The sequence below is a fragment of the Falco naumanni genome, chromosome 14, assembly GCF_017639655.2.
Source record: "Falco naumanni isolate bFalNau1 chromosome 14, bFalNau1.pat, whole genome shotgun sequence".
NCBI lineage: Eukaryota > Metazoa > Chordata > Aves > Falconiformes > Falconidae > Falco > Falco naumanni.
The window spans coordinates 23275986-23295128 of NC_054067.1; the positions used below are offsets into that span (position 1 = coordinate 23275986).

Consider the following 19143-nt stretch of genomic DNA (forward strand, 5'->3'; position numbering starts at 1 on the left):
TCCTACAGCAGCTCTTGTAAATCATTTATTTGGATATCAGCTTAATTTCTGCAGCCCACCCGCCACACTCCCGGTCCCATTTCAGGATGGCCACAACACAGCACTCATCCGTCCTGCTGACAGGATGAGGCCCTGGGAAGACACAGCAGACACGCAGGTACCTTCCTCTGCGACTCCCAGGCAGCTACTGCCAAGCTGGCCATAGACAGAAGATTTATGCACCACAGAAACTAACGAGGCCATGTAACTGTCCAGCAAGAAACATTTCCTGCTCCAAATTAGCAACAAAAGATCAGAATCGGAAGCGTTTGTAATGGAAGATAAAAAGATTTGGAGATGGGCGCAAGGATGCTGAATGAAACCAAGAGGGGGGATAAAACGCTGGCTTTGCTGCGACCCATGAAAGGCAATGCTCAGTCTCCCATTGGCAGGAGAAGCGTCCCTGGGCCGGAGGGGAACAGGAGGTGGCTGAGGGGACCCAGGCAGGGAAACGGGGCACCCCAGCACATGGCAGGTACCGACGACCTGTTTTCTCATACACACAATCTCAAGCACATCTAAGTGCTTCAAACATTGGGTTTTTCAGAAGCCCTGCATTTTAAGCTGGGAAAGAACCACTGCTTCCTAAATTCTTGCTGCTCCTGAGACAGCACCACAGCTCCCAGGACTTCATGCCAGGAGAAATCACACAGACAGTTCATGCACAGCCCCAGGCACTGAGGCTGGTGCATGCCCGAGCCCAGGAGGCTCACAGCAGCAGCTCTCACCAGCCAGCAGCCTCCCCAGGAGGTTTGCTCAGGAAGGCATCTAGCAGCCATGTGGCAATTCTCTGCCTGGGAAAACACAGCTGAAACACTGGCCCTGGCTGCCCAGACGTCCTGCTCTTGCCCAATGACACTGACGAAACAAGATCAAGTGTGCTCTGAGTCACTCTTGAGTGTCACTGTCCCACAGCCTTGTGACACCTCTGCCTGCAGCCATTTCCAGTTTCACTGGGAGCAGCAGATGGACCCCCAGCTGCCCCTCACCAGAGCCCCGCCCCTCAAGCAAACCAGTGCCAGCAGCCCCAGGACCTTCCTCCCCAGCCCGACCTGCTGCCCACAAGCCCAGCCTTTAGCTTGCAGCTATGCTTCATCCTCTTCAGTCCTTTCCTTTTTTTCCTTCCTTTTTTCTTCAAACGCTCACTTTCTTGTCATCTCTACCTCTGCTTCCTGCCCCAGGCTGAGCTGCCAGCTGCCAGCCACCCCATTCCGCAGACACGCGTCCTGGGTGGGAAGGCAGGAGGGGCAGGAGGAAGGGGGACAAGTCCCCCAGCCCCTCTGCTTCAACCCTGCACTGCCCACAGTCGCAGGGGAAGCTCACAGCTCAGGGACGGATCCCTCCACACCTGCAGATTTATTGCCCCTGCTCCACAAACACCCGCTTTCCAGCTGGCAGCCGTTGGTTTGACCCCCAAAACATCCGGCAGCACCGCAGCTGGAGCACCCGGCGAGGGGCGCAGAGGGAGCGTTCCATTGCCATTCCTAGAAGGAATGGGGGGAGAGCATGACTCCTCCGTGCTGCACCAGGGAAACAGGCCATTCAGAAACTGAACTTGTGCCCTGCACAGCACCAAAAACACTCTTACAAAATTGGGGGGGTGGGGGGGGATGGGCAGAGAAGGGGAATAGGAACCCCATCATGATGTACCTTTGCAAATAAATTGTCAGTGAGCAGTGACGGACTTGCGGGTCCAAAGCACTCTCTCCCACTGCCACCCACCCACACTCACCTGCACAGGCAGCGTGGGGTCCTTAAGTAGTGATATTAATCACTTGTGCCCCAACGAGCTTTGAAGGCTGGCATCACAGCCAGCTCCCAAGGGGCACAGCGAGCCCATGACCAGCCCAGGAGGAGCAGGCTCCCTGCAGGTCCCGCATGCACATGTTGCCATCAGATGCTTTTCACTCCCAGATAAAGGGCAGGAAATCCCCCGGCACATCCGGGCTCTGGGCTGGGCCCCTCGGTTCAGAGCCACCATACTCCTGCTCCCAATTAAGCAACGGGAGGCCCAGGCCTTGGCTGCAGGGTCCATGGAAATCCAGATGTTCACACAAGACCACGCTGCCTGCCCCGGGAGCCAGCTGTTCTGGCATTTATCCTGACCACCCATCAGCCTGGGCACTATCGTCACATTGGATGGCAATGGCAGCACAAGCACACCTTGCTGAAGGCTTGTCCCCTCCTGCAGCATCCTGGGCTGTGACACTGTGCACCTCTGCCCAGGTGTCCCAAGGCAGGCAGCCTGGCTGGGGCAAAAACAGCGCTGCATGAGGCTGAGCAGAGACCCCTCACTGCTGCTGTGGGGCTCAGCCCCTAGCTGCTGCCCCTGCTCCTGCTCTCACTTCACACACAGGTCAGTGGACCCGGGGTTGGCATCACACCTACCTCGATGACTGCCCCAAACTCTCACTGCTGTCCCTGCTCCGAGCACAGTGTTTGCAGTCGCAGCAGTGAGAGGTTTCTCGCTGGCTGAGTTCCCTGCAAAGCCTGCACGACTGCTAGACCCAGCTCAGAGAGACTCTGCTAGGGACCAGCCTGCACCTCAGCAGCTGCATCTCACGTACACCAGCTGTGACACCAAACCACAGCCAGGACCTGCCTGGCCAGTGGGTTTTGGTAGCCCCGAGCTACCCCTGACCAGCAGCAACAATCTGTGACACAGACCAGGACATCTCAGGGGGACCTGCGAGACAGACACTGGGGAAGCCACAGTAGGGGACAGCTGAGCTCAGCCATGGGACAGCACAAGGAACCCAAGCTGGATATGTGCCTCCATGCAGCAGGACACCAAAAGCTGAGCCACTGGGGAAGGTCCCCCAAGATGCTGCGCTCATTAAGGCCAGTTCCCAGCACCAGCCGTTAACATCTACTCACTGTAACCGGCACTGGGGAGCAAGTGCCCTTTTCTGATAAGGGATCCTTCAACTGGCTCGACAAACAGCTCTGCGCTGGGCAAGCATGCCCACATGGCGCGCGGACCCTGTCAATTATTAACCAAGCGGCAGAGGGAAGAGCAGCGGGCTGGTGAGACAGCCACCATGGGCATCATGACTGAGCAGACAGGGGCTGGGTGCTCCTGGACCCAGCAGTAGCTGCATCCCACAAGCCCAGGGATGGCATCCAAAGTCATCCCCAGAGGAGTATGAGATAGAGGAGGGATGAGCCTGGAGCATGGCAGAGCAAGGCCAGTGCAGCCCCGCACCGCCAGCAATCCCTTGTGCAGAACCATGTCAGAAATGCGTCAAATTAACCAGAAAGCAAACAGACAATGAGCACCTGCAAGCCATCACCTCCTGCACCTAAAAAAGAACTTATCGCTGCAAATGTAGGAAAAGACCCTGTCTCTTTAAATTTCCATGCCCAGCCCCAGCAACCTGGAAAAGTTAATGTAAGTATCCGGAGATGACTTTCAGAAAGGCTCGAACAAGAAGGGTTATTGTGGCTCAATCATTAACTGGGCGGGAGACCCCCGGCCTTGCTGGAATGTGGCTGCACGCTGCTGGTCCTCCCTGGAGCACACAGGAGCTCAGCACAAAGGTTACCGGACGGCTCCTCCGCGCTCGCCACTGGCCCTGGGAAGGCTCCAACCGCTTTCCAGTGCAGCCTTTCTTCCAGCGCTAAATCCAATCAAACATCTCCTTCACACTTCCCAGCGGGGCTGGAAGAGCTTGTGGGCAAAGGGAAGTTGGGAAATGAGAAGACTCCAGTTCCATGCAGATGTTCCCGCTGCCGCACATGCCTCAGCTCCTGCCTCAGCTGGCCCCGGGCAGTTTCGGCAGCACCCATGGCTCAGGGTGCTGCTGCTCCAGGCAGCTCCTCTCGCCTCAGCGTGCCACTGCTGTGCCACCAGCACGGGCACGGCATGGGGCGGGCAGCCTCGCAAAACCAACATCATCCCAGCCTTTGCAGCCCGCATGCTGCCCCTGAAAGCCTTTTATACTGCAAAACCAGCTCAGCTTTCATCCCTGGGCTCTGGCAGTAGCATGCTTCACCAAATCTGGTGGGCAGAGGAATGGAGCAACATCTCCGTTATCAGGCTGGCGGAGATGGAAGGAGATACTCGTGTTATGTGATACAACACTGGGCTGGGCAGGTGAGCCCTGGGGAAGGTCCCACTGTCCCACAGGACCCTCTCAGCTCCCTGGCACTGACCATGCCAGGAGGCATTTCTCGCCCCCACAGCCTCCCCACCAACACACTGCCTGTATTTGGAGGATTAAACTCCCACATACCTCCGAACATAAAAGCTCTTCCAAAAACACACAAAGTGCAAATAAATGCAAGCCTGCAAACCCCTGCAACAGGCAAACTGTTTCAGGGTCTTCAAGCAATGAACAGCTTAAGGAAGAAGACTTGGTTCTCCTCTCTACTGGGGGATGATTTACCGGGTTCACCAGGCAAGCAAAGCTAGGGCAGCACCTGGCTTCCAGCAGCTCCCCTTCTGCCTCCCCACCACCACCGCCAGGCTCCACTGTGGCACAGAGGGGCCAGGCGACCTGCTCTCGGCACTGCCTGCAGCACCTGTGGGGCTCGGTGCCAGCCAACTTGCCAGCTTGTTCCTTCAGTGCAAAGTCATGCAACAACCTCTGCTACACCCTCAGGGAAAGGGCAACCTATCTTTCCCCTGCCTGACTTCAAGTGACTTTGAGAACCTTCAAATCTTTTTGAAATTATTACAAAAACCAAGAGGAAGTACTGAAGCACCCTTAGGCATAGCCGTATTTTTTTATCTTACAAAACTAAACTGCTGGCACCCTGTCCCATGCATATGCTCAGTTTTGGACATTTGAGGCAATGCAGATGAGGAATGTTTAAGAGAAGCACTGGATTTTTTCAGCCAGTCTTTCATTAGAAAAGTATTTCCAGAGGAAGCACGAGTACATGAAGTGAATATGAGTGCCGCCTCAGAAGCCAGGTTTGATACTTGCTCTGCACTGGGACTTGATGCTTCGTCACATACCAAAATTACTGACGAGCTTTTGGCATAAGGACAGGAGCTAATTTTTCCCCTACAAGAATGGAGCGAGGCTGATGGTGTTCACCATGCTCCCTGACCAGCTCACGGTGAGGAGCAGGCCCGCTGGGACATGTGTGCAGAGCAGCGAGTGGCTGCTGTGCCTGCTCCAGCAGCACTGCTACCTCTCTTAACTGCGTTTCTGTTAAAATGTAAACAGAAAAAAGCATATTCATTGATAAGAATTCAAGTATGCACATGGAAAAGAATGCAAACTCCTGCCAATAACATCACGATACGTGCTGGGACATCCTGGGACCATACGAAGCTCTTTAAAAGAAGAGGTTCCTCTGCCCTCTGCACCAAGAAGCTGTTCCAAAACACAAACCACAAGACCAAACGCACAAAGAGATGGTGTTTAAGTTAGTCACGATCAAAGAACCCCTGATAAAACAGCATCTCACCTTGGCAGCACACTCCGACAGATCAGTGCTAGCTCACAACGTGACAAACTATGCACACACAGCAAACCGGCCCATTTCTACTGAAGGTCTCCAAGAGAGACGATTGACTGGGAACACGTGCCCACAGTGCCAGGAGCCTGCACGCCGAGTCCAGCCTCCCCCCGCTATAGCGAAAGGGCCGGATCCGAAGCCTCCTGACTGACGTCAATGCAGTTTTTCCATGAACTCACTGACTTTCTGGATCAGATGGAAAATCTGTGCTTCTCCAATCACCGCTTTAATTGTCAGTAATCCCAGCTAGAGGAGGGGGAAGAGTAGCCCTGAGAAACTCCAGGCAGCCCAAAACCCACAGCCAGCCTGTCACTGACATCGGCAAAAAGAAAACACCTTAACACCAACGTAGCATTGGGAAGCGGCATTCCTGTATTGCAGCACTGGATGCATCCCACCGAATGTGCATCCAGTGCTGCAATATTAGGAATGCCTGCTTCTCAGTGCTACGTTTTTCAAGGAGCTTTCTTATCCCCGACTTTGGCGACAAGCCCACCCGCACCCCCCATTCGCAGAGCACTGGGGTGCTGGCAGCGGACAGGCCAGCCACAGAACAAGCAGCTCCAGTGGAAGCTGTGGATTCTGGCCCCGCATGCTGCTGAGATTCCCGGGAATGACGGGGATCCAACTAACAGCTCCAGGGTATCAGGGAACACACCAGCTCCCAGCTTCCCCGGCTACAGCAAGAGCCCCCTCGCACCGGACCGTGTCTGCGCAGACACGCGGTGCCCAGCCACAGGTAACAGCCCCGCCGCGGCCGGCAGCGGCTCCATCTGCGGCGGAGCCCCCCGCAGCCGCCCCCCGCAGCCGCCCCCCGCAGCCGCCCCCCGCAGCCGCCCCCCGCAGCCGCCCCCCGCAGCCGCCCCCCGCAGCCGCCCCCCGCAGCCGCCCCCCGCAGCCGCCCCCCGCAGCCGCCCCCCGCAGCCCGCCGGATGCCCCCCCAAACCCACCCCAGCACACGGGCCCCCCGCCCGCAGCAGGCGCGGGTGCGCATTTACCGTCAGGCTGTTGCTGCGCCGCCGTCAAACCGCGGGGCGGGCGGGGAGCTGAGCCCCGACGAGCCGGAGGGTTGGGGGGGGAGGGGGAGGGGGAGGAGGAGGAGGAGGAGGAGGAGGAGGATGGGGGGCCGGACCCCTTGTCCCCGGCGCCGCCGCGGGGGGGGTGTCGGGCTGTGCCTGCCGCGGCTCCGGCTGTTGTCGGTGTGAGCGCGGCCGCGGCAGGTGCGGGGCTCGGTCCGCCCCCGCGATCCGCCCGCCCCCGCGATCCCGCCGCCCCCCCGGGGCCAGCCCGGCCCAGCGACGCGGTGGCGCTGCCGAGCCAAGAGGAGTCCCAGTGCCGGTCCCCAGTGCCGGTCCCCAGCAGCGAGGCTGAAGGTCCCAGGGCTGCGCCAGGCGCGCAGGGACAAGCCAAACCCCGGAGCCGCAGCCGCTGCAGGCTGGGGAGGGGGCTGCCCACACCCCCCCGCCCCTTCCGCCATCGCCCTCCCTCCCCTCCCAGACTGGCAGCGGCAACTGCAGGGCCTGGCCTGGCCTCCCCTGGAGCGGGCTGGGGGCTCTAGGGCAAGGACACCAAGGAGCTGCAGCCCAATTGCGCTCCCACGAGGGTCCCTCAGGCTGCTCCCCCAGGACAGTTCCTGGACGGATGCCCAGTTGTTCCTAGCCCTCCCTGCCCATCAAAGCAAGCAGGTGGCAAAAGCCACAGCAAGGCACCAAGAGGCTGCTCTCATCAGACTTGTTTTCCCAAAAATCTGCACGCCCCCTGCTGCAGGGGATTTCCTTGCTGGGCAGGTACCGCCTCAGCAGCCCAGGGTGAGGAGATCCCCCCACGGTGCACGCCGTGCAGCCTGGCTTCTGGGTGCCAGATGTCAGGCAGGACCAGCCACTGACTATTTGCAAGAAGGCGAAGGAGAAAACGGGGATAGGGTCTGAAATAGGGGGAGCTAAGAGGTGGAAAAAACATTGTTTAAGGTGGACATGAAGGAAGAAAATTCAGGCAAAAGGGCTGAAGGTCAGGAAGCACCAGCCCGAGTGTGGAGGGAGAAGCAGAGAGGAGGGAGAGTGTGAGGGGAAGTGACAGGACGCTGAGCAAGAGGCTTGATAGCGAACACAGATGCAACACAGGGAGAGACAGGCAGTGATTTGGCATGGGGTGACCAGAAAAGCAAGAGAGAGAGCAGGTACATTGCCACAAACCAGCTTTTCTCTTTAAATTACTTATTGGAGTGCTGCCCAAGCACCCTAACGTGTGAGGATCAAGGCAAGAAAACCAGGCTTTTTCCATTGTTTTGATAGTCTGAGAGGCTTTTTTGATGTACATCTCCTTCTTGCCTTCCTGAGCCCCAAGCTCCTGACCCTCCTCCCACCAACCTCCCAACTGCCTCTGCTCCCCCCCCAGCCCTGTAGAGCCGTCTGCACACCACAGCCCTCGCCTCCGCAGGGAAGGGGCTCTCGGCAGCAGCCCTCTCAATGAGGCCCTTGTTGACTTGGACGTCTCCATACAGCTTTGTGTGAGGGAGCCTCTTGCCAGCCAGAGGCCGGGCAGTGGGCAGGGGGTCCAAGGGCTCCTGCCGCTGAGGAGTGAGGAGCCAGTGCCACCGCCACAGTCAGCCCCGGCAAAGGGAGAGGCTGTTGATCGGTGCTGGTGGACATCAATGGGAGGTCACTAAAAGCAATGAAGGCTGCAAGCACCCTGCTACAGAGCTGTAGGCAGACAAGGGGTCAGAGGGGGGGTCAGGTTACGAGGAATCCAGCTGAGCCTTGACCCCCAGAAGTAACCAACATCCACATGTGCTGCTCCCAGCTGCTGGGGAAGGTGACAGAAAGGGATGGAGGGTGAGCAAAACCTCTGGATGGGTGCACAGACTTGGGGTGCTGACCGAGATTGCTATTTCACTCTGGCCATGTAAGTGGGAAAGGGGCAGAGGCAGAAAGACACAGCAGCATTCCCAGCGCAGGGAGCATGGCTGGGCAAGGGCAGAGCTCACAACCCTTCATGCTGCCAGGGGCTGCCTCTCGCCTGACACCGCGGTGGGTCAGAGCCGGTGGCCCCAGCAGCACAGTGATGGCCAGTGGAAAAAGCGCTCAGCACAAAGGAGGATTTCAAGCATTCTTCCACTCATTTCCTCATGCAGAGCAGGAACAGGGAGGGTGTGGGGGCAGAGAGGCAGGAAACCTCCCGGAGACACTGAACTATGAACAAAGAGGGCAGGACTGAAGCGCCGGGTGCCCACTCGTCCCGCTGACGCTTGGAAAGCCGAGGCTGTGCTGCCGGGACGGATGCTGGGAGGAGCAGAAATCGCGCATACTGCATGCTCCTCCCGCGCCGCCCCATGAATGAGCCACATTCACGCCTGGCGATATTAATAGTTCCCAGCATATTGCCGAGGAATGGCAGAGCGCCTGCAGGCTGCCCCGCCGCCTGCACAAGGTGCCCAGTGTGCGCCTGTGCACACGTGTCCGCTCACCCGGGTGCCTGGCAAAGGCATTAATGCGGGGGGACTGAAGGGATAGAAGAGCCTGGAGCGGGATGCTCGGGGGGCTGGAGGTGCCCTGCCCAGCACCTGGACAGCCACCACCAGCAAGAAGAGAGAGGCTGCTTAGGATGGTCCAAAGGGTGTTGCTGAGAAGGGACAAGAAAAAAATTCAACAAAGGCCTTTTGGGGCTGGCTGGATACTAGGAAAAAATACCAGGAAGGGTGAACAGGCTGGGGAGCTGCCTCTTCCTCCTCCCAGCAGGGAGGGCAGGAGCCACCCAGCTGCTCGGGACACCCAGACCTAAACCTGGGAAAGCTCCAGTAATGGGCGCAAAGGAGTAACTCTGGCCTGGCCCTTAGAGGGGACCATAAACGGGACCCCAGAAGAGCTGTGCCTACCCCAAGGCAGCCCCCCCCAGCCACACGCACTCAGCAAAAGCCAGGTTCAGTCCTGAGCTACCAGGGAAGGCAGCACGCAGATGCAGCCCAGCCCAAGCCACAGGTCAAGACATTTTTGGGAATCCATTCATGCTGCCCGCACTGCAGCCTGGCTTCTGCTGCCCATGCTGCCCACTCGCCTGCCAGCACTCAAACCCTCCCCTGCTATGGGTGAGATCCAGCGGGAAAACTGGCCAGGCCACGCTGCAGCTATGGGTGAAGGCTTATTCTGAGGAACAGATCACACCGAGAGATGCACACTGAACATCTCTGCCATGGCTGGGAAGCTCAGACAATACTGGTGCTGAAAGACGGATTATTGGGCCAGATCCACAGTTCCCCGAATTAAACACTCCCCAGCAGCTGAGGACAGAGCATCTCGGGTTGTGAAGGGCACAGGCGCAGATAGCTTATCCTGCCCAGATGGGGAGGAGGGCAAAGGGGGTGCTTCCACCCCCAGGGGGCTTCTGCCGGCTCCAGTGGGAAACCCAGGCTCAGCTGATAGGAGCTCACAGGGGCAAAGATGCTCAGAGACCCTCCCGGCTCTGCTACAGCACCTGCACAGGTCACATCAAGCGGCAAACCCTGTGAGGGGGGAGCCCGGGAGTGGGGCACAGGAGGGTCTGTCACAGGTAAGCAGCAATTTCAGTAATTTCACAAAGCCCGGCCCCTGGCAGCGCACCCCCATGCATGACACCTCCCATGCGTGACACCTCCCACGCGCGACAAATTCCATGCGTGACACCTCCCACACGAGACAAATTCTACGTGTGACAAATTCCATGCGTGACAAATTCCACTAGGAATTTGCCGGGGGAAGGTCCCGCCAGGAGCGGGTCCCGCCGGGGGGGGGGAGATGGGTCCCGCGTGGAGGGGGGTTGTCTCACAGGGGGGGTCCCCCACCGGGGGAGGGTCATGCGCGGGAGGGGTGTGTGTGGGTGTGTATGTGTGTCACGCGTGGGGGGCGAGTCCCGCCGAGGAAGGGTCCCACCGGGGAGGGGTGTCACACGTGGAATTTGTCACGCGTGGGAGGTGGCCACGCGTGGAATTCATCACATGTGGAATGTGTCACGTGTGACACCTTCCATGCATGACCATCTCCCACGTGTGACAAATTCCACACGTGACACCTCCCACGAGTGACAAATTCCCACACGTGACAAATTCCCACGTGACAACCTCATGCCTGGCTGCCCTGAAAGGAGCCATCAGCTCAGTCCCTGTCCCTCAGCAGTTAGAGGCAGCCACTACTTAATGACATTTGCAGAGCATGCTCCCGATCCTACTTCTGGAGGGGCCTGATGCTGCCGTCAGCAGGGATTTATTTGGAGGATGCCTTTTTCACCTTAATGGCTGGTCTGCAAGCCTTTCCTTTCTGCTTTGTCCAGAACAATACACGGGAAGTGAGTATCAGAGAGGAAGTGGAGGGTTGGGAAATCCATGGAAATCTGGCCCCAGCTGGGACTGCTCAGCCGTCCCACACAGCCTGGGGTTGCCTGCAGGAGGGGACCACACGGCAGTGCGAGGTGGGGTCCTGCCGCTGCGTGGGTAGCCCACTGTACAGCTTTGGCTGGTTTGTCTCAAAAATCGAAGTCCTGGGATTTTTCCTTCGATGCAAACTGTCTGAGAGACTGTGACTGCCCGTGGAGGTGGGTTACGGGTGACAACTGTCCATCAGCTCCCTTGGCACTCGCTGCTGGCACAGGCATCGGCGATGCCCCACTGGGCTGGCAGCCGCTGCCGGGAGGAGACCGAGTCACCATGTGCTACAGCTGAAATGTTACCTCCAAGAAGGCAGATGACATCCAAGTTGTTTTCCACTGGGGAGCTGAGCACGGCATACCCAGCTATTTTAATAACAGTGGGAAGCTGCAGCGACTTCATACAGCTGGCATTCAGGGAAGGGGCCGTGGCAGCACAGCCCCAGCTCCCGGCTGCTCCAGGCAGGGACGGAGCCTGGGAGCTGGGAACGGTTCTGGCTGTACCTTGGGCAGCAGCTCCGGAGCTTGCTGGGTGTCCTGGGAGAGCCGCGCTACCATAGGGGGAATCAGGGCCAGGCTCTGGGAAGCAATGGAAAAGCCAGGAGAGGCACGTTCCCAACAGTTACCAGGACAAACACAGAACCAACTCCATCCGGCCTCATGCCATTGTGTTGAGAGCTGAGGTCCTCTGGGCACCCACCCCAAGGAGACTAAAAAGTCATCAGGGAAGGGAATGATGTCTCCTGAGACCACTGTCTGAATGTTTCCTTGAGTGACCCATTTGTCAGAACATCTTCTAGGGACAATCAGCTAAGAGGACAGCAAGCAACTGCACTGGCCTCTTCTCAGAGCTTCAAAAACCCCAGCAGAGGGTATGAACTGACCGCAGGTTGGCTCCAAGTCCAGCATGATTCATGTGAAAGGCAGAGCTTCAACCACACTCCACCAGGCACCATGCTGTCGTGGACTGCAGTGATGCAGAGCAGCCCGCTACGGCTCCAGCCGATGCATCGAATCACAGGTGATAAATCCCTCAGCATAAAACCACGCAGCTGCTCACGTACACAAGGGGTCCTGCTTCTCCTGCCCTCAGACCCCTACACAAGCCTGACACCGTGACGGCTGAGCATCCCTCCAGCAGCATGGAGCTCATCAGGCTGGGATGTGGACGAGTGGCCAAGACGGTGTCAGCTGGGTTTGTTGTGAATGTTGCTGAGCCTTCACTAGGAGAAACTTAGATTTTACAGGCAGTTTTAACCAAGGGGAAAAAAACCTGTAATCACTTTTCTCCCCAGAAGCCTAGCCATAGATGTGATCTGTAGGAGTCTTCCCTGCCCATTCCCTTGCACAGGGCTCTTTAACCCTTTTTAACAAGCTCTTGATTCTTAATCACTCCGGTGAAAGGGCAAGAGAGACCACCCAGGATTACCTCTGGAGCTCTGTTCACAAAGCACCTCTTGTTGCCCAGAGCTTTCCTGTGCTCCTGGGCTCCTGTGCTCACCTCACCCTTATGTGGGTGAAAAACATTGCCCTCTGATTAGGCGAACTGCTCGGAGATCCCCGGGCACATCCCACAGGCTCCCTGTAAGGCGGCATTTCCCTTTTCACAGCACTGGAGGCTCTGGCCAGCAGCATGGGCAGCACCGCTCCTCCCTTTGCCACCAAGAGCCATCGGCTTCGGGGGCTGCTCTGAGCTCTGTGCCCGCAGCAGAGGAGCCAGCGCAGGGCAGAGGAGCACTCCAGGGTCCCTCCGCTTCCAGAGCTGCTGAGAGCCAGTGACACAAGCTGACTGTAGGGCTGGGCCAGGATTACTTCTAAGATGACACTGAGCAAAGACTCTCCATGCCACCAAGCAGTGACGTTATAAAATACGGGACCTCTACCCATCTTTCCCACGAGCTGGGCCACGCTTGGCAGCAGGGCTGTTTCTCCAGGGTGGAACACAAGGACAAAACAAGATCCAGAGCATTTCTTTGCAGTCGGCAAAGCAGCAGCCAGTTCCGGCAGCACCGTTTCAGACACGCTTGGCAGTGGCTGCCCTGCAGTGTTCTTAAAACAAGCAGCTGGCTGTGCTCCATCTGGGAACCCATAGCCCCGTCCCCATCCCTGGTCCCCAACCTCACAGGCACACACCTCCTCCTCTTCCTCCCGCAGACTACCAGCCCCCAGCCTCGCCAGCACCCACAAGCCTCCCATGGCAGGGTGGCCCCGACCCCCAGCCTTTCCCCCCACCTTTGCAGAGGGATAGTTAGGGCAGAAGCAGCCCATGGACACATGCACAATAACCATGGATCAGTCCAGCTGTCACTGGTGAGACATCTCAATCACACAAAGCTGAGGTGGCTGCAAGCCAGGGGAGACCCTCCTCCTTCCTATGGCATGGCAGTTTCCAGGCTCTGCAACTCCTAATGAGATTATCTGTGGAGCACAAAGTTGTTCACCCACAAAGAAGAGAAGAATTGAAAAGGAAAGAGAAAGGAGCAGAGCTGCTGCCGGGCTGTGCTGTGCTTGTTGAACGGCTCACCACGTCGGCACAGCTATGACAGCGCACGCACGCCAGCAATGGGGCTCATGCCTCTCTGCAGGACTCCTCTGCACACACAGCAGCTGGGATTTCATGCCACTACCTGGTGATTACTGCAACATATGGCCAAGCCGCAGTTGCAGGCAGAGTGGGGAAGGGATGGGGCAAAAGAGGGGCTGGGCATGTCTTGTGGGGGTGCCTGCTGGGGACCGAGCTGGGGCTGGTGGGTGCCCTGGCTGGCAGTGCCTCACACCTATTGCCTTTGCTACCCCTTTGAAAAACAGAAGTTTAGGGGGAAAATCATAGCACTGGCAGAATAATCCGGTAGCCCAGCAAGGGGACAGACCTCTTCCCGTAACCCCTGCCCACCCCAAAGCAAAGGCATTCCTACCCCAAAAAACATTGTCGCAGCTTACCTGCATCTTTTTTATCTTCTAGCAATGTGAAGCACTGTGAAAACAAAGAAAAAAAAGAACAGAAATAATTTCGTTATCCTTTTGATTTTCACATTCATGGACTCCTACCACTCACACTTATGTTCAGTCCCCACTCCAGCCTCCCCTCTGCCAGGAGAGGGGCTGCCACTGGCAGTGCTTGCTGCAGCTCTAAGGATAAGCAGAGTTCTAGCAAAGGCCACAGCACCGGGCAAATGCAGTGTGCCCAGCATGCGTCCACCACCATGGCTCCCGGCCTGCTGGAAGCCATCGGAGGAGGAACGGCAGCCAGGACTAGGAGCTCTGCATCCATGGGGCAGGCGAGGGAGCCAGGGAGAGAGATGGGGCTGGAGAGATGGACCTTTCTGCCTGACAGCTTCACAAGGATGCTGCAAAGCTGCCAGAGAAGAGACAGGGCTGTCAGACCCACAGCAAGGGATAAAAACAGAGGTTGGAGGACGCAGTCTTTTCCTCCAAAAGCATGGACCATGGTGCTCTGCTCTGCACCATAGGTGACACCCTTGAGCCACCCACAGCCCATGCACCACGCACCGTGCATCACACCCATGTCCGCTCCTATGCTGGAGCTGGGCCTGGCTCTGGACTCTCTGATGGGGAAGCTGTGGGGCAGACCCTTACTCTGGTGGAGGAAGCACTGGGCTGGTGTCCCCCCGAACATGTCCCTTGGTACCTGTGCAGCTGCACAGATGGCAGTGGAGATGTCCATAATTTAATCGCAGCAGGTCTGGAAGCAGAGCATACAAAGGTGCCTGCAGGCACGGAAAGGCAACAATAAAGAAAGGAGGAAAATAAAAAAAAGAAAAGCTGAAAGCAGGGTGGCCTCTCGCTCCCCAGGCCTCTACATGGGCACAGCACCCAGGGTGGGGAAGGGGCCACCAGCACCACGCACAGGAGCTGCCTCTTGCCTGGGGATAGTTTATGTGGGGGCAAAGCCAAGGGAAATGGGATTTACAGACAGCAGAGCCTCGCCAGCACATGGGAGGTGACAGCAATTTGCACGGAGGTGGAGGTGGCGGAGGGTCCTGGCACTGCCCAGGTCCCAAGGCAAGCGCAGAGCCCGGCAACCTCCCCACGCCCCTCCCCAGACCCTGGCGAGCCCCCCACAGCACAGCCGCAGCCCTGCCGAGCAGGGCCAGAGGTTCGCTGCAGGAATGCAGCGCTGCTGAGCCGGCCTTTCCCACGGGCCACCCGGGAACCCTCTTCCTGCCCGGGCAGCAGGGCTGGGGATGAGCCGGGGCGGGGGGACTTAACCATCTCCCTGCTGCCAGGCTTCTGCCACAGCACCTGCCCAAGAGGTGCCCATCAGCAGGACGAGGGCTACCACTGCAACCTCACAGCATGCCCGCGTTTGCATGGGGAGGCCACCGGTGTCCTGTGGCTCGTTTGGCATTGCTGAACCTGTTCCCACTGGGGAGGAGTGCAGGGAGCCATGGCTCCAGCGGTGTGCTCGGCTCTGTCCTCCTCAGCAAGCGCCTGGGCAGACGCCTGAGCCCCAACCTGGCAGCATGTGGGCAACTGGAGAGCATCAGGGCTGAAAATGTTTGGACAGGGAGATGATCACTGGGACACCTATCATGTCTGTTATCACAAGCTCTGAAAACATCAGCCTTGCAGCCAGCACATGCAGTTGATGCCCACGGAGCGGGAGCAGGGCTGGCAGGGGTGAGGTAGGGCTGCTCTCCCAGCCCACAGCAAGGGCAGGGATAGCCGGTCCCAGTGCTAAGGCTGCTATGGGGAGCCGCCTCTCCCTTGCTGTCATGTCTTAGCCCTAATGCCTTTTTCCCATGAAATCTTTCACCAGCCACAGCTCCACCTCATTTAACCTGGAAAGCTTTAATCCCACAGACAGAGCCCTGCATGTTTCTCCCTCTCCAAGAAATTCCTCCGCTGTTCAGGGCAAGTAGCTGAGCAACACTGGCACGGGGAGGAAAACGGGAAACCAGGCTGAAGCAGAAGCCTCAGCTGCATGCGAGACCATCAGTGCTCACCAAGGGAAATCAGAAAGGTGGTGTTCTCTGTCCCTTCGGCTTCCTGGGGGGCCAGCTGGCCCCGAAGCCCACCCAGCTGCTCGGGCCTGGGAGCAGCTCTTGGCTCCAGATGGGTAGAGCCGCTCCCCAGCTGCTCCTCTCCCAAAGCCTCCTAGTGGCTTGTCCAGCACTTGTGGGACCCAGGCAGGCATCAGCCAGGTCTTGTTTGCTTGTGGGGGGCGGCTGCTGTAGAATTGAAGTGGAAATATGGAAACAGAAGTCTGCCAATAGAAGAAGAGAGAAATGAAGTGTCCACCAGACTTGTGTTGCTGCAGGCAGAGCAATGGGAAGCTTAAAACCAGCACAGGGAACTGCACGAAGAGCACAACCACTCCCGAACTTAGAAAGAAGGTTCCTGTAACATCTAACAGGGAGACCCTTAGCTCCATTTATCTGGGGTTTTGTGATGCCATGTTTGACAAGACCCTCATGGGCTGAGATAACGAGGGAGCACAAAAATCAGAAACATCATTTTGGCCCTCGCCTCTGAGCATCAGGGAAGCTGCCATCCAGGAAGAGTCCCCATCCTTCACTGCTGGGCCACCGGTCCAAGGGAAGCACCACTTTGCCTACACTTACTGAAACAGATTTATTTTTTTTCCCCATGGCAGGTAGCTGGAGGTGGTGAGCTAAGGGGCTTGCACCCTTGTTCTGCTCGGGCGGAGTGTAAAGGCCACCTATCTCATGGCAAAGAGTCAAATACCAAATACCTCCTGGAGCCTCTGATTGCCTAGTGTTTCCCTTGTCACAGTCCCCTGGCCATGATACCGCAGTGCCTGGGGTGACAGTGAGGAGGAACTGCCCCAGACTCAAAGGACAAATTTACTCCCAGACCCATGAATGACTTTTGCCCACACTCCGTCCCCACACTGCTCCAGGCATCCTGCAAAAGTACAAATATCAGCTTAATTAGTAAATTCGGAATGTTCAGATGGGCAAGTATCCTCAGACAGGGAGGGAGGCCAGGAATGTGTCGGGGTGGGGAGATGCCCTGTGTGCTGCCCGGGGCTGCAGCCAGAGGAGCAGCTGCAGCCGGGGGCGGGGGGATGGGGTGGGGGGGGCGGGGGGATGGGGACAGCGAGGGCAGAAGCCATGTCACAGTTATCAGCAGCTCTCTGCCACCTCCCTGCCACCCATGCCCACTCGGCCCCTGGCCCCTTGTCCGGCTTGAGGTGACAGGCTGAAGCCAGCCATCTGCTGGTTGCCTTCAACTTCACCAAAGTCAGCGGGTGTCGGGCACCCCAGCGCGGGCCAGGCTGGACCCTTTGGGGGCTGCAGCTCTGCAAGGTGGGATGCAGGACCCGGGCTCCGTCTCCATGCTACCATGAGCACGCTGGCAGTGACAACACGCAGCTCGTGGGGACAAGGAGGGTTAACAAGGACTTGCTAAACTCTCTGGAGACAGCTGGGACAAGACAGCTACTAATATTATTAATGAATTTCACAAATGTCATTTTTAGATGTAACTATTTTAAGCTTTGCTTGAAACCCCGGGGGAACAGCGTGCATTCCACATTGATTTCACCATGGCAGATCCACTTGCTTGACACAGCCCGGTGCACAGCGCGGCTTGTAAAGGGATTTTACTGCTTTCTCCAGTCTGAAGCTCCTGAGACCCATACTCACACCACCTCCAAAATCTACCTAGCACACGTACCACCACATGGAACAGGCTGTGATACAATGAAGCCAACACAGCAAACAAGGGCAGTCAGAGAGAGAGAGAGTTGCACACTATTAAGGCAACAGATGAGGAATTAAACCCAAATGAAAAATACCAGATGCCGCAAGAACCACTGCTGCAGGAAATTAAAAACTCAAGGCCTCCAGTCTTGCTGTTCCTTTGTCATCCCACTCGCAGCCACCCCATCCCTCCAGGTCAGCAAAGCCCAGCGTGGTCCTGCTGTCATGCCAGCAGCCTCCAGGTGAGCCCCCGCTTGCAGGGGTGCCCCCAGCCCAGCTGCACCACCCAAGCTGTGCCATGGCAGGACCCAGCCTGGCCTGTGCTGACCGTGCCAGGCGGCTGGCAGCACACACAGCCCACTGATAATTGCATTATAACCATGGCACCCATGCACACACCGGTGTTTGGCCAGGTGCAGCACCCTGCCTGCCCTCAGCGCTGCTCATGCCGGGGCACGGGTAACCTGGCTGGTGGGTAGTGGGTGAGCGTAGCGTGCACGGACCAATGCATCACATGCAGCCCATCCAAAATTAACCTTTCACATTGCGTGTGGGGCATCAACACGACATCCCTCTGGAGCAGATGTCAAAAGCACTGTAAGCAAGCCCCAGCCCCTCCAGAGATGCCTCCCCCACTGTCCCTTCTGGCAGCTTCTCCTGAAATTAGGAGGCTGTCAGAAAGATGGACACCATTCAAATAGACAGTCCCTTACCTTGGCTCTTTTGAAGCAAGCCCAGAAAAAATCCAGCAATGGCATGATGGGCTGGGCAGGGGGTGGCAGACACAGAGCCCCCCTAGACCGCAGCCCCAGGGAGAGCCCACGCCGGCACTCCCATGGGTGCTGCCTGCGGCAGGCAGCGGGCAGAGCCCAGTGCGGGCAGAGCCCAGTGCGGGCAGAGCTGGCGCAGGCAGGGCGGAGGGAGGGAGGGAGGGAGGGAGGAGGCAGAGCTGCCTGCGGAGGCGGGCCAGCGATTCAAACCCTGCACTGTTACTCAGTTGGTTGTGAACAGGCTTGGACAGCGATTGAAATTCCCTGAAGATTGTGAGTTTTAAACAGCTCCAGGCTTTCCTTCCTGCCTCAAACACACCAAGCAGAGCTCCCATTCCCAGGCAGTGGGAAAAGAAACGCCCCCAGAGCAGGAGAAATGGGAGTCTGGCTGTCAAAGGCACATGTAGGACATTGGAAACCCAAACCCCAAACAGTTTAGCTTTTGACTCCAGCCCCAGCAGCGGTCACAGCTGCGCTCAAGAGGGCTCCTGACGCTCTCCCCCTCCGGGGGACAAGCTGTACCCACGCAGTCACACCATCATGCCCGGATGCCCCCGCACTCCGCTGTGGCCAGCCTCACACAGAGCAGCAGGCACCGCTTGGCAAGCCTGCAGGTCTGACCCCAGCAGGGAGAAAAACATAAGGAAAAAATACTCCCCAGTCATCAAATGCGGCCTAGCCATTCGCTCCGGCTCCATTCACTGCTCCTGAGCTTCCTTCCGCAAACATGTGGGTGAGCTTAGCATTTGTTTGCAAGAAGGACAGTGATAAAAGGCAATGCC

General features: G+C 57.7%; 1 protein-coding gene across 2 annotated transcripts in view; it reads right to left on the reverse strand.

Moving 5' to 3' along the window:
• The window catches only part of STARD8 (StAR related lipid transfer domain containing 8), a 57167-nt gene extending 38674 nt beyond the window's left edge, over nucleotides 1-18493 (reverse strand). Inside the window, exons 1-2 of one of the 2 annotated variants that reach the window (XM_040614525.1) lie at nucleotides 18305-18493; nucleotides 13843-13876 (exon numbers count right to left, since the gene is read on the reverse strand). In XM_040614525.1, coding sequence (XP_040470459.1) covers nucleotides 13843-13876; nucleotides 18305-18349 — 79 coding nt within the window. In that variant the 5' untranslated portion in view covers nucleotides 18350-18493. Of the gene's footprint in view, nucleotides 1-6509; nucleotides 6727-13842; nucleotides 13877-18304 lie in introns of those variants that run through there. The other variant, XM_040614528.1, reaches the window with a different exon arrangement.
• Between the last annotated feature and the right edge of the window lie 650 nt (nucleotides 18494-19143).